A 14733-nucleotide genomic window follows, 5' to 3' on the forward strand; every position below is an offset into this window, starting at 1 on the left:
TGAATGTTAATTATTTCTAAAAGACCCAAACGGTTATCTTGAGGAGAAGAAAAAAAAAAGACTTCAGAATACATAATCGGAAACAAAGTAGAAGAGATTTATAGCAGATCATGGAAAATATAATAACCTAGAAGATGGAATCCTCTTTTAATTAGCCTGAAAGATGAGGGATGAAAATAATTCTTTAGACTTAATAGCCTGAATTTAATTTCTTTTTCTAAGAGCAGGCGGTCCAAATATGACAGCATCTCCAGTCCCGATGATATGGTCTGTCTCCGTTTTATATATTTACTAATTGTTTCACTGGAATATAAACGTTTGCTCTGAAAACGCTGTGATTTGTGGACTTCAGGGTCTGCTATAAAAAGCCGTCATGCGGTGGAGGGCAAGCAGGTTCCTGCAGGGCCAGTAAAAAGCATTCAAAGCCGGTGCGGTCAACAGACTGAGATACATTGCTCGCTTTCCTTATTTTTGGCATCACAAGATCCTTGTAAAGTAAATAGACCCATAACTTTTAAAAGGGCAAGTGTTGAGAGCACTTATAAAATTGTGTAAGTCTATACTGCTACAAATTGAGGAAGGATAGGCATTGGTATGGGAAAAGTAAGCCCTGTCACCATGCAGCTCTCCACAGCTCCCTATCAACCTTTCCAAACCGGACATTACAACAGACCTCATCCTCAGAACTTGATAAAAGGATTTGTTTTTATAACTGCATAGAATTAGTTGAACCCATTAAGAATACTCAATGAGAAATGGTTGCATACCAATGTATGTTATACATATCATTTGTGTTCAAAAGCTTTGATAGTTCTTTAGCAGTTTGGCTGGTATCTACTGACCTCTCTAGTGTTGTATAGAATGACAGATCCATTGTGAATGGCTTCATGTACAAAATAAGTAAAAAATCAAAAAGACGCATACGGTGGGCTTGAAAATTTCTCGACACGGTGTAAGCCAAGGTAAGCGTAAAATAATGTATGAATAAACCTGAAACATTCAATTAGAACCGCTTGCTGTTTCTTGTTTTTTTAAATACTGTGAACGGTCTAAAATATATTCTCCGTTTACAGGGCAGGGAAAATATGGAGTGCGTTAATGAATAAATCTTCTCTACTAATTGATTAGGCGAACAGTTCCAGTGGTAATTGGTCTATTAATATACAAGTGAGATTGGGAAACTTAGTTCATCGCAAGAGAGAGGGTTAATTCAATTTATGAATTTTTATCCCTTGAAAATAATCGAGGTTGCAAATAGAATTGAGAGGCACATCAAAACCAGCTAGTTTTAATGAGCTCCTGCTTTACAGTACCTTGTTTGGGTGCACAGCTCTTCTCAGGTTTTCCATCCATTTATCCCGCTCTGCTGCAGATCGACAGGAAAAGCACTTGCTTCCTGTAGAGGCTGTCACCTGTGCATGGAAAAAATGAACCGTCATTGCTGACCAGCTGTTTTGGAAATGTTCTGTACTATACATTTTTTGTTTGCCATACAAGTTTTGCAGCATTTGCACTAAACAATGGGTATGTCTCATCAGATAGAATGGCTTATGGTAAAGTTAAATGGAAATGTGAGAAAGATCAGCATCATTGAGCATCATGTCCAGAGGTTAAAACCAATGTGGCAATAAGCAGGGTGATTGAACTTGGAGAGAATCATAGAACACAGCTTTGCAAATGTATGCAAGCTCCCTTCAAAGGAATGCAGAAAAACAAAACCACACACACACTTTATATTTACTTCAGGACTGCGTCACATTCTGTAAAGTAGATACAGTCAGTCAGAAACATCAACCTGTTTTTTTTTTCTCAATTTCAAAAATGAGAGACTTCTCATGTGCTTTCATTGATGGATTCGGCCACAGGTACTATCACAGTACAGACAACAGGGTGCTCTGTTCTGAATTTACAGCACTATGAATCACTACGTCGAACCCAACTGGCAACCGGCTTTAGTTTACTAGTTTCCTAAATCTCCTCAAATGTAACTTTCTAGAGGTGAGGAATTTCCTACTTTAAGTTCACAAAGATATACCTTGACTTTAGTCAAGCAGTAAATTGAGTTTTTGAAGAGAGTCAAAACAGAGCGTAGGATCTGACTGCTCAGAGCAAAAAGTATAGAACTTGATTTCCGATTTTTTTCCTGAACAATTCAAGCCCTGGTCGAGCTTATGAGGGGTTTGACCCTCCATTTCAACAGACTAATAATACACATAAGTAAAGATACAGATATTTGGCAAAGCTGAACAATCATTTATTTTAAGATTTTGACATCATTTAAAAAAAAAAAAAAAAACTAAACGAACATAATTTAGATCTTTTATTGAGCATTGTGTAATCAAAGAAACTACAAAATGATATCACAAAAGAGTACTGGAAGCCATGATAGTAGTACAGTATTTTAGATTTTGAAACGTCACATTTTTTCATATACCATATGGAAAACTACAAAGCGGTATGTAATTCAATATGTTAACGTAACATTATTCAGCAGGTTTCGTTCAACTTCATGATTGAAATGAAAATTAGACAGAATTCTATAGGGTGATGCAGAACTTTTGGTCATAGTTGTACCCCTGTTTGTTTAGGTGATTTTACATCAGAAGTACATGCTGGGCTAATAGCTATGTAGCACTGTCTTGTAGTAAAGTTATTTTGCATGTTTGGTTATTATTTCGCCCCAGTCTTAACAGGAGGGTGAAACTCATTTATGTTGTTGTCCTCATGGGACTTTGCCACAGCTCTGCGTGGTAGATTTGCTTTAATGTGTTTCTGTGGAGAATCCCAGTGCTTAAGTCTCTGCCAAACAATGTGCTGAAATGCTTTACAGAATCACAAAAGAGAAAGAAAATAAAATGCAGCAGAAAGATTAAAAGGGAAGCATGGCTGGAATATAATACTATGTTTTCAGTTGCTATACTAAATACATTTTTTGTATCTTCCTAGCTAAAGCCTTGACAGTAAAACAAACAGATGCTTTGCCTTGCTGTATTGTGTGCTGATAAATGCATTGCTGTCAAAGTCATTACTGGTAAGCAGCTCTATGAATATGGTCTTAATTGTCACTAAAACAAAAATAAACTAACTGAAGCTTGTCTGTGGAGGCTTGTGTTGCTGTAATGGGGTTCTAGGGCCCTTACATACAGAACTTCACACAGCAGACTCACTGAAACACACAGCTGCTGCAGGTATTACGAGTAGGTATTATGTGTGTGTTACTCAATTGTCTAAATACATCTAAATACTGTACTTCTAATTATGGTTATGGTTAATTAAAAGGAAACTATTTCACTGTCCCTCCTTTTCTTATGCTGAAAGTATGTTTTAACCTGTGTCACTGCTAAACTGCAGAGCAGCGTTATACCTCCCTCAGATTACTGCATCATTGTATATGTTTTAACCTGTTGTCATTTAGGACCGCATTCGAAAGGATACAGACTTACTGGAACTGTAAAAGGAGGTTTTGGACTGAAAGGCTTGTGTCCAGTCCCTCCAAGAGAAATGAACCTCATTAGCCATGGCCTTCCTCAAAACAACATTTTCAAAGACAGATTCACACTGGCTTACCTCAAAGCAGTAGTCCTGTCCCAGAATACTGCTGTGCACAGGTTTGATTACAACCTCCTCCTCCATACTGAGATCCAGGGCTTCTACAGCACTGCTGGGGCTGAGCAAAGACTCGTGGGACCGCGATTCCTTCAGCCTCGGCATTAGATGTGATCTGAACAAAGCAAAACAAAAAAACAGATTGTAAATAATGGAACGAGTGCTCCTTCCAGTCCCGATGAAATAATGAACCCCTCATCCCTCGTCACACCTGTACAGTGTTTCATACACTGTATGAGTCTGGTATTGTAATGAACCCCTCATCCCTCATCACACCTGTACAGTGTTTCATACACTGTATGAGTCTGGTATTGTAATGAACCCCTCATCCCTCATCACACCTGCACAGTGTTTCATACACTGTATGAGTCTGGTATTGTAATGCCAAGTTCCCATCTGCCACTGGGACTGATTTGAAAGGGATTTGAAAAATCAGACCTGTACGTTTCCGTCAGCAGAAGGCCGAGATCAAATCTATTTCGATTGGGACTCAGTTGTCAGCCCAAGTTAGGATCCTCCCAACAAAACAAAAATCATGTTGGCAGAACATGAAGCCCGTAAATATACAGCATTATAGAGTCAGGGAAATACTGGATGTTGTGAATTCATTTATAAATAACAACTATATAAAAATGCAATATATAAAGGTGATCTTAGACTTATGTGTAATGTCCAGCTGCAAACTGGAACATATGTAACTGGCGTCAGCCCCTAGTTTGGTATTAGAATAAGTTTTACAGCCTGGTTTCATGGTGCAGATGGAAGTGTGGCTTTGATACTATATAACTAGTGCAGAACAGGTGGGTTGATTTTCAGAAGCTATTGCAGCTAGGATGCAGGTTGGTAATGTAAAGTCGCTTAATGTAAACTTGGCTGTAGGGGCTCCCGAGTGGCGCATCCAGTAAAGGCACTCTGCATGGAGTGCAGGATGCACCCCATAGCTTGGAGATCAGCAGTTCGAATCCAGGCTATGCCACTGCTGACCATGGCTGGGAGTTCCCAGGGAGCAGCACACCATTGGCCAAGCACTGCACGGGTGGGGAGGGTTTAGGTCGGCTGGGGAATCCTTGGCTCACCGCACACCAGCGACCCCTGTGGCTGGCCGGGCACCTGCAAGGCCTGCCTGTATGCAAGCATCATTTTAATAAACATTATAAACCAATTCTGTTATTTTTAGATGGCCTCCCACTGTTTTTTTATTATTGATTTTACAGAGTACAATACAATACCTACATTACATAATAGCATTTTTAAAAGAAGCAATATGTATGTAAATCAGGTACTGTATGGTATTTTATTTTTAGGGCTTTACAGTTTTTAACTGAAAATGGCATGAAGTCTTAAGGCTGTCCCTATGCAAGTCTATGAAAATGCATTTTCAATTGCAGTATTGTCAGACTGTATTTTCTCATTTGCAAGCAAACAAATTCTGTAGAGAATCCCGGGTGAGGGACAGTCTGCAGTTGATGGAAGTGACAATTCTCTTTCCCATTTAGTTTGCATTTGTCATACTCTCAAGATCAAACAGCTGAAGCAATATTTATTTTGATGAAAGAGTCAGCCTAAACTTTTAACTCAGCAGTCTATCTATTTAACTGAACAAATAAAACTATGCTGGAAGGCTTTTTCTTCCCCTTCCCCATAATGCCTTTTCTACACAATAAAATGAGTTGGATTGATTTTTTAAATATTCAAAAATGTTCTTTTTTCTATGCAGCCAACTTTTTTAATTTTTTTTTTTAATCTGATCTAGTCCCAGACTCCCTGCAGGCTGCTACACGTATAAATATTCAAAGTTTTCAACAGAAAAACACGGTATATTTGGAACTAAGTGACAACCCAAGCACAGCGGTTGCTCCATACTCTCTAGCCGTTCACAATCCAATACCTACTGCAGCACTCATTTTCCTACTTTCTTAGTTTGTCAGTCGTACCTCTGTTTTAAATTCATTTACAGACCTATGATCAATAATGGATTTACGGCATGGGAAACAATAACATCAATATCCAAACTCTAATTAAATATATTGTGAATTGTCTCAAATCGGATGCTGGATTTAGCTCGACTTTTCCCACTGGCAAATACAAGCTTAGAATGTTACTGTCAGTTTTGAGTAAAAAAAAAAAAAATCAAAAAAACCCTAACCTAACCAAATCTAAATAATTCAATAATATCCCTCCAGAAGAATTTAAACTGTCTCCCTTTTCTGTACATCCCCAGTACTGCATGTGTGCAACATATTCAGAAAATGCAACGAACCAGTCTCATCCCTGCTGCTGCTACTGCATCACAAAAAAAATAATTAAAGGAATTAAAAACTACTCCTTCTGCAATACTTACACTTTGTAAATGTTACAATTAAAATCCAACAGGAAGACAAAACGAGAAAAAAAACACCCTTGCCATTCTTGATAACCATTTTGATCTTTCAGTCTTATTGAAAAGTCTCTTGTGAAAATGTTCTAAACTGTAGCATATGTATAGATTGTTTTAAACAGTTCTGTACAATCATTTGCCTACCCTGTCAAAGTATGTGGTGTGTAGAGTAAATTAATAAGCCACGCTATATAGACACTATATTTCTGTCCAGTTGTTATCTAGGCAGATGAGTGCACAGAAATGTTAACACCTGGCTTACACTTCAAATAAATTGAGGATGCAGATATTAGGTTAGGTTTAATTTTTTAGGTGAAAATAACAACCCTGTCATAAAAACAGGATTGCAGAACTAAGAGCAACTAGAAATAGGTTCAATATTCAAGCCTATTGAGAGAAACGCGCAACTGCATTGGAAAGCATTAGGTTTACCTGCTGTTTGAGAGCTGACAGAAATTGCACAGGCTTTTATGTTGTGAACAGTTTTTTTTTTTTTAACTGGTTAAACCTACAAGTGTAAAAGGTCAACTCAGGAATTACCCTAACAAGCATAATCAATTGCCTAGGCAGTGGAAGCAGCCATTTAACTAAACCCAAGTGTGGCTGATGAGTTGAAAACGACTACAATGTACAATGCATTTCTACACCCTCCTTCATTTTCAAGCATCACTTTGCAATAAGAAAAGAAGAGAGCAGGCAAGATTGAACAAATGCCGTTACAATCAAATACCAATTGTGTAAACACTTCCAAACAGGCTGAGCAAGGCGTTTGTGAGGTACAGTATAAGAAGTCAAGGCTCTAAATCTCACATTGATGTGCATATTGGGGACCTCGCAAGATAAGTAAATTCTGCACTAAAAACACATCTTCAGGTCTTCTTTGAAAAGTAATATACTGTACATGTGAAAGCTGCCTCCCTCAGGAAATGTCTGGAGAACATGAAATTCTTCCTAAGCCTAATCCATTTTTCTTTCTTTCTTTCTTTCTTTCTTTCTTTCTTTCTTTCTCTCTCTTTCTCTTTTATTACCTTGCTTGGATGTTGACCTAATCTCCCTCCCCAGTTCTTGGTTCCCTTGCCTGGTATTCATTAACCCTAAAACAAAGAACTGCTGTAGCTAGTTTACAAACAGCATGGTCAAAAAATAAGCTTGCTCTTTCAGAAGACAGACTCACAGTGAGAAATATCTTTATATATATATATATATATATATATATATATATATATATATATATATATATATATATATATTTTAATAGAGTGCCACGATAACTATTTTGCCCTCATATATTCTTGTGACTGAAGTATCACAAGCCCAATCTTAAAGTATCACCATCACAAATTAACATTTTCACACACCATCTTACACCATGCACTGTAAAACCAGATGTCTGTCAATTCAACATAAAGCTTAAACAACAGATTAACAAAGTAAGCATTGCTGTGTGTAGTATAAAAACAGTGAAATTGGTTGAATTTGTAAGTATCAAAGTACAGTAGTACTAGCTAATACTGTGAAGACTAAAAGTCTTTCTTAAAGTCTTCATTATTAAATATTGATCAGTTTCATTCGAGTGCCTTGCACACCTGTGTTTTGCAGTAGTTTTCAGAGCTGCTCTGTCAAATTCGAAGGCCTGTGCCAGGGTGCTGGGAAACCAATAATACCAGGATATGGAATAAAACCAGGAACGAAAAACAGCAGAAAAGTAAGCTAAATAAACAACAAGCCACTTTTTACATAGTCATGTTACTGGTTTATCAAAATGAAAATGCACTATGCTCACAGACAGCTGTTTACAGTTTACTGTCAAAAAACAAACAAAAAAAAAGAAGCCGAACAACTTGTTTTATAGCCGGAAGGCAGTACTTTGAAGTGTATGCATCAATATCAAACGCCAGGCTTGTTGAATTTAAAAGTACCACACCCACACTGCAGAGCTGCAACATTTTACAGGCAAATTCTCTCATATTGTTAATCCGTGGTACTGTAGCTCTGTAGCTCTGTTATAAATATAATTTATTCAAGATTTTACATCTACATTGATTTCGAATTCCAGTACTGGTGTATTTTGTTTACGTATTTAACTGTTGCTATTAAAAGGTATAAAAAAAACTGATACAGTAGGTCACTTATCCTACTTTACAAGCTTCCAAATCTTGTGCTCGTCTGCCTCTTCAAAAGAACTGAACCACAGATTCCAAGTCTTGGTCAGAGGGTTGAAAGTTCATCAGCAAACGGCTCATTAGTTGTGAACATACAACTTTTCTGTCTCCCCCTCCACTTACTGTGTAGGCAGGAATGAGATGTGGCTAATTTGTACTGATTACAGCTGGATTTGGAGGGAGGAGAAAGCATTTCACCACCGGCTGTGATGTGACCTGCTAAGTCATGTTTACTTTTATCGTCGGCTACGTGTTTATGTTGTATAATTAAAATTAATTAAATATGTACTAAACCTTGAAGAACAGGCGAGTCATTTATAACACAGGTTTTATTTTCTCTTTCGGAGTGGACCAGCTGCAAGGTATACCTGAAGCCAGGGAAAGTTTCGCTTGTAGTTCTGTGTACTGTAAATCACAACAAACAGCAATCCTTCTACAACGATGCCACAGGCTGGGTGACCTGGATGCAGCCAAGCACTTTAAACTCGCATTTGCTGCTCAAGTGGTTTGCTCAGCGTCCTAAATATGCTCAATTCACATTTATGGACACAACAGCTTGGCAGGCCAGAGGGAGTAAACAATAAAATAATTATCCATTATCTGTTATTTCATGACGTTTCAGACAAAAGCCTTTTTTTAAAAAAAGGTTAAAATTCTAGCTACAAATGCAACAAAAATGTGCTATTGTCCGAGTGATAAATTACAATGTGATGTGATGTAAATTTAAACACGTTGGAAATTCATATAAATCAGGTGGTTGGAAGATGTCAGAAACATACTCCCTTAATAAATAAAATGTATCTGATCTGCTGAGTTCTTTCTAGTTACTGCACTGTTTCATAGTTTAGATTTTTCCAAAAAGCAGGTTGATTTTTTGTTTACATTCTACCAAGCTGGCTTCAACAGCAGTGTTACAGGATGTATCTCGTGAAACCTGTTGGGAGCCAAAACGGTTTTGCTTGTTTTGTTACATAAGTAACATTTTACAGGGACATGTCTAAATTTTTCTATAGAATTGCATTCGAAATATTGCAATATACAGTAAATATAAAAGTCCTGGGAACTAAGGAAAATAAAAATAAATGTTTTTTTTTTTTTTGGACCCTTTAAGGCAAGACAAATTCCAGAACCTTCTTCAACTCATTTCAGTCCTCACAGCCATGTTACGTGTGTCTGAGGGACAGACGCTGATGGGAGAGAGCTGGAAATGCAATTTACTGTACCACCAGCAGTGCCCTCACCTTGGCACATCTAATTAAACTGGACTTATCATCACAATCCATAAACCTCAGGTTTGAGTAGAGTGGAGCCGACTGCACAGATCTCTCTGCCTCATCCTGACCTCGCTTCTCTCAGCCGCTCGGAAAAAACTCATCTTTTTATCAAGGTAGGAGCATCTACTGTACGTACAGAGACACACATCCTGGGAGGGGCTCTGAACCACTGTGACTGCGTGGGCTGTTAATTAAGCAAACTAGTTTCTGAAGACAAGGGCACTGTCTGCAGGGAGTGATGGCAATGAGGCAGTGAAGTATGATGAGCCCAAGCTGTATAAGGACAAGCTAGATGCAGCATAAAGCCTGAAACCTGCTGGGAATGAGGTGTGCTTCAGGATTTTTTAAGTTATTATTACTATTATTTAGTTTATTTGGCAGACGGCTTTATCCAGGGCAATACAAGGTTACAGTGCAAAAACAATATTTAAATCCAGTGTAGTTTACAGTAAGTGCAAATACTACTAAAATATAATATAGGAGATAAGAAGTAACAAGTTAGGATTAAAACAATTTGTATAATTGTGTTTGTGACCCTGAGTCGGCAAATGTCATATGACAACGTTTAAAGTTTTTTTTAGTTTTTTTTTTTTTTGGTTGGTTTTAAGTTTATCAACATCACACTTTAATAGCTCTAGAAAAAATAGAGGAATGATATACTTGTCCATGAGCATTTTTTGATCATTCGAACAACTAGCATTTTAAATTTTAGTAGTACAACTATTCCTTTGCTAGCTGAAAACAGGTAAACCCAAACTGACATTCACAGGAAACAAAGTGTATTTTTACTGAACTGTGTGATTAGAACGTCTCCCTTGAGTTCTTGTTGTCAGAACACATGATTCGAACACATGATTAGAAGTGGCCAGACCATTTTTTGCTGTCTTTCAGTAGCAATATGAGAGTGAGCCAACTTGACATTTGGTTGAAAATCCCAGGTGTATTGCAACCAATCGTTTTAAGTGTGCTCAGCGGCAGAAGAATCCAAATTGATGCAGACTGTCCAACAACAAAAGGATGTGTTTCTTATCATGGTGGTTACACTTTGTAATGGCTGAGTGATCTGAAATGCGACAGACAACTATTGTCAGTGGATGTGCTGCCGTTTACTCTATACATTGAATCTCGTGCAGCAGCAGATCATACATTTAGAAAATAACAGAAATAAATATAAGCAAGCATGTACACAAATACACCCAGCGAGCTACAGAAACCACACTGCATGCCTTGTAGTGGATTCCCTGAAGGCCTACAATATATTACACAAGTAGAAATGACTGAACCAAAGGTGAAAGCCAAAGTCTGTTTAAGCTGTACAATTGTCAATATAACCCATACACAGATGCTCACAGTGCTATAAATCTGTTATATACTGATGTATTATTAATATACAAGTTACCAGCCTTTATTATTTCATTGAAAAGAGGAAAAAGGTTAGTGAGGAGAATAACGTTAAGTGGCTGATGTACGTGGCGGCAGGTTGTGATAGCACCATTTTGAACAGACTTTGCAGTTGAATGGAATTCCGAGAGGTGTCTCAGGTTTGCTTTTTTAAAGCGAGTCAACTATGCTGATATGGAGAATACAGCAAGGTAAAAACTGAAGTGGTGCGGTTGATGTCATGAATAGGGTTTCTGCGTGATGTGTCGTGGGATACAGAAGGTGAAACGTGCGCTCTGATTGGCTCAGAGATTCTGAACAGTCTAGAATTAAAGATAAGGACCACCCACTTAGTTGTGATGACTGCTTAAATGTCCATTTTTGGCCCTCGTATCACATTGCTAAAAATACAGTGCTGCATGTCTACTGCAGCATTCTAAATAGATATACGAGAACACTATTTTATATTTCTGTCTTGGCATCAGCTAAAACCGCTGTTGATGTCATACACTATGAAAACATCAAGGCATTTCTTCCCTCTCTTCCTGCTCTACTTGCGTGTGTTTTCCAGTAAGGTTTTAATGAAAATATGATTAGTCCAGTGCAAGCTCTATTTGCTAATATAATTATAGACGAAAGTGCTGAATCCACTCTAGGATTGATCTACTGTATCATGGACACCAAATCAATGCTAACTTTTTCAGATTTGATAAGATATTGAAATGGGTAATACGCCTGTTGGTGTAGTATATATTGCTTTCCTGACTGTTCTGCAAATGACTGCGTGTCAATAAAAAAAGGGCTCAATTCAATAACAAGTCATCATCTTGTTACAGATATGCATTCAACAAAAGAGTTAGTAATAATGAAAATTATTAAACAGGACAAGAGCATTATTTTATATGTCAATCCTTTTAGATGGCATCCCCTAATGTGTTTTAAAAAGGACACAATGGAGTAAACAGCTCTGCCAATCTAGCCCAAATCGTCATTAGCATGTTTTTTATTCAGATAGCAAAAATGCACCCCATTCAGCTACTAAACCAGCAATAAACAAATTAGACTTTTAATGTAAGAGCTTGTGAGTAGTGTAAAAGCCATTTATTCTGCGAATAAGACATGTAAATAGTTTTATATTCAGACAAAGACTGCGCTGGTGGCAATTTGTTGTAAATAGTTTTGAGAAACAGTATGCTAATGAATTGCATTGGGGTCCTTTGTTAGAATATTCAATTCAGATATGCATTATTAATAGACTATAAAAATACAGTATACTGCACCAAGATGGCAGTATACAGTATTTGTATGACTACGATCGTTTTTTGTTTTTTTTTACACACTTCTACCAACTGGAAAGTACACTTTACTATATAAGACTACAGATAATCAAACTGGGGTAAATTAATATATATTGACCTGATCGACTGAACGAGCGGCTTGATGTTACCTTCAATTACAGGCTCTTTCATTTGCACGCTAGACAATGGGGTCCCTGATGTAGAACATCAGTTTTTAATTAGAGCTACCGTACACCAGTGCAGATCATTGATTCCATATCTTGTATTGTCCAACAAAACATCTACTGTATTCTCTCTCTCTCTCTCTCTCTCTCTCTCTCTCTCTCTCTCTCTCTCTCTCTCGTCCTCCGAAGGGCAATTTCCAATTGTTATAAAACATGCAGGATATCAACAATCCCAGCCACAGTCCATTTATTATATTGTTAAATTGTGCCTGCTATAGTCGGGAGCCGCTGTATTTGACGCTGACCCCAGTCGACAGAATCTATTTCGGATGCCTGGAGTCGCTGCAGGCTGGTTAGTGCTTCTTCTTACAGTGCATGGAATGGAAGAGGATTTGGAGAGTCGAGGTGCTGCTGCAATTTCTGTGTTTCAGGCCATACTGATGTATGATACAGATGTGATATAATTTCATACAATACCCATGCAATAATAGTGTCTCTTTATTCTCCAGGGGAAAGCACAAGGATGCATTGAACGATAATGTACTTCTGTAGTACAGTTTCCTGCAAATTTCTTGATTAAAGAATGCATGTTGAGTATCACCGAGTGACCGTACTGTATCAACAAAATTGATTTATGTAATTTCATTGGCACATTTATAATTCTAAAATACCCCAACCTAATAAAAAAAAAAAAAAGATTCAATATTTATCTAGATTATATTCATTTTAATCAGCTTGAAATGTTTTTTTTTTTCTTTTACCAAAATATCATGCCATCATGACAAGAATCCAGAATCTTTCTAAAAGTCAATCCTGACTTTTGAATACAGGACCGGGTAGCAACCATCTTATCCTTGGAATAGTCTGATCACACTCCCTCGTAACAAAACTGCATCCATCGTAAACAGTTAATTATAGACTCTGTTAAAACATAGCATTGAAAATGCTGTAGTTTGAATATGTTTCAGAGATCAATAAGCAACACAAACAACTGTGATACAATCCCCAGCATTATCAATAGATAATGACCTTGTAGGGTGTATGTAGTGCCCTTGCTTCTGAATGGGATGCTGAGCTGCCCCAGTGCAGTCATTGCCTAAGGAAATAACCTTGTTTTTGGATTTTATTGCTAAAGAGATAACATTCTAATCAGGTAGACATTATGAACCTGTCTGCTGGGTCACAGAAGATCGTATCTGTTGGTGCTCAGATTGTTCTGGCTTCAAGTGGGAAATTATTTCCTACAATCTTTAAATAAATCAGACTTTTGTGAAAGGAGAAAAAAAAACACCAGTTCTGCAAAACCAGACGCACTGAAAATATATATATTAAAAAAAAAAAAAAAACATCCTGAGAATGCACATGTATGGTTCTTCGTCTGAATCCAGATTATATAACAATATAGGATCAAAACCACAATACTAAAGAACTGAAAATGCAGCCATGCTTTCGTTTGGAGGCAAGGCGTGGTGGTGAGCATTTAACTGAGTTTCTATGCAATCATCTTTATTTGCAGGATAGTACCCTGCCAGATGGAAACAAACTGCAGTCTGGATGCCAATAAGCTGTATTTTGACCAAAGGTGTTTTGCATGTAACTTGCAATTATTTTATTTGCAAATACAGATCCGCAGTGCGTCATCTTCCTTTATACATTAGCTTTGCTGATGGCACTTAGAGTACCGTTGGCTTTCACACGATCCATAACATGGTGTAGTGCCTCTGCAGATGGTTGCAGTGGTTATTCAGCTGCTATGTATGTCTATTAAAAAGTTTAAAACCAAGAGTGCCAACTATAGGGAATTACAAATACTGCAAGATTAAAAAAACATATATAAAGCAATTAGAAAGGGTTTAACTTTGCAGCAATCTGCTTGTACGCATCAAAAAGAGCAGATGGGCTCGCAAAACCCAGCAAAGTTCTGTGCTAAACATCAAGTTTAATTTAATGAATCTCAGAGGAATTGAGAAGCTCACAACAGTTGCCCCCCCCCCAAAGTAAAGATATTTAAGTTTTCCAAGACGTTCTTTCCTTCAAGCTGTATGTGCATCTGCCAGCTGTCAATTAAAGTGATTCTCCTCACACAGCAGGACTAACGAAACTACTTTCTAACATCAGTTACTGCGGAACAGAATACAGAGACAAATCTCTTCTAGTAAAGTACAATATGCTATGCGTTTTGCCTCCCTTCAATAGAACCCCTTAATAAGATTTGTCAGAATTCTTTCCTTCTTACAATATTATAAAAAAAAGAAGCTTTTTAAAGAAGCCAAGCTAACGGCTGCTTAAAAACACATGCTGTATCCAATAAGTGATATATATATATGCCTTATGCAGCAGCACGGTCACAATCGCAACCAATTAATGTGCTTGACCCAAGATGGGTTGTGAAAACCTGTATTCTGTCCTGGAAGAATGGGAAACAGATGGAAAATGCTTACAAAATAGTAGACAAAAGATGGAGACTAAATG

The 14733-nt window shown here is 37.5% G+C and overlaps 1 protein-coding gene across 7 annotated transcripts in view; it reads right to left on the reverse strand.

The window, feature by feature from the left end:
* Positions 1-14733, reverse strand: part of LOC131702889 (disabled homolog 2-interacting protein-like) — a 237203-nt gene that overhangs the window by 34707 nt on the left and 187763 nt on the right. For all 7 annotated transcript variants that reach the window (XM_059005245.1, XM_059005244.1, XM_059005247.1 and 4 more), the window contains 2 exons: positions 3568-3721; positions 1314-1412 (listed from right to left, as the gene is read on the reverse strand). In XM_059005245.1, coding sequence (XP_058861228.1) covers positions 1314-1412; positions 3568-3721 — 253 coding nt within the window. The remainder of the gene's footprint in view (positions 1-1313; positions 1413-3567; positions 3722-14733) is intronic.

This window comes from Acipenser ruthenus, chromosome 31 (genome assembly GCF_902713425.1).
Source record: "Acipenser ruthenus chromosome 31, fAciRut3.2 maternal haplotype, whole genome shotgun sequence".
Lineage (NCBI taxonomy): Eukaryota > Metazoa > Chordata > Actinopteri > Acipenseriformes > Acipenseridae > Acipenser > Acipenser ruthenus.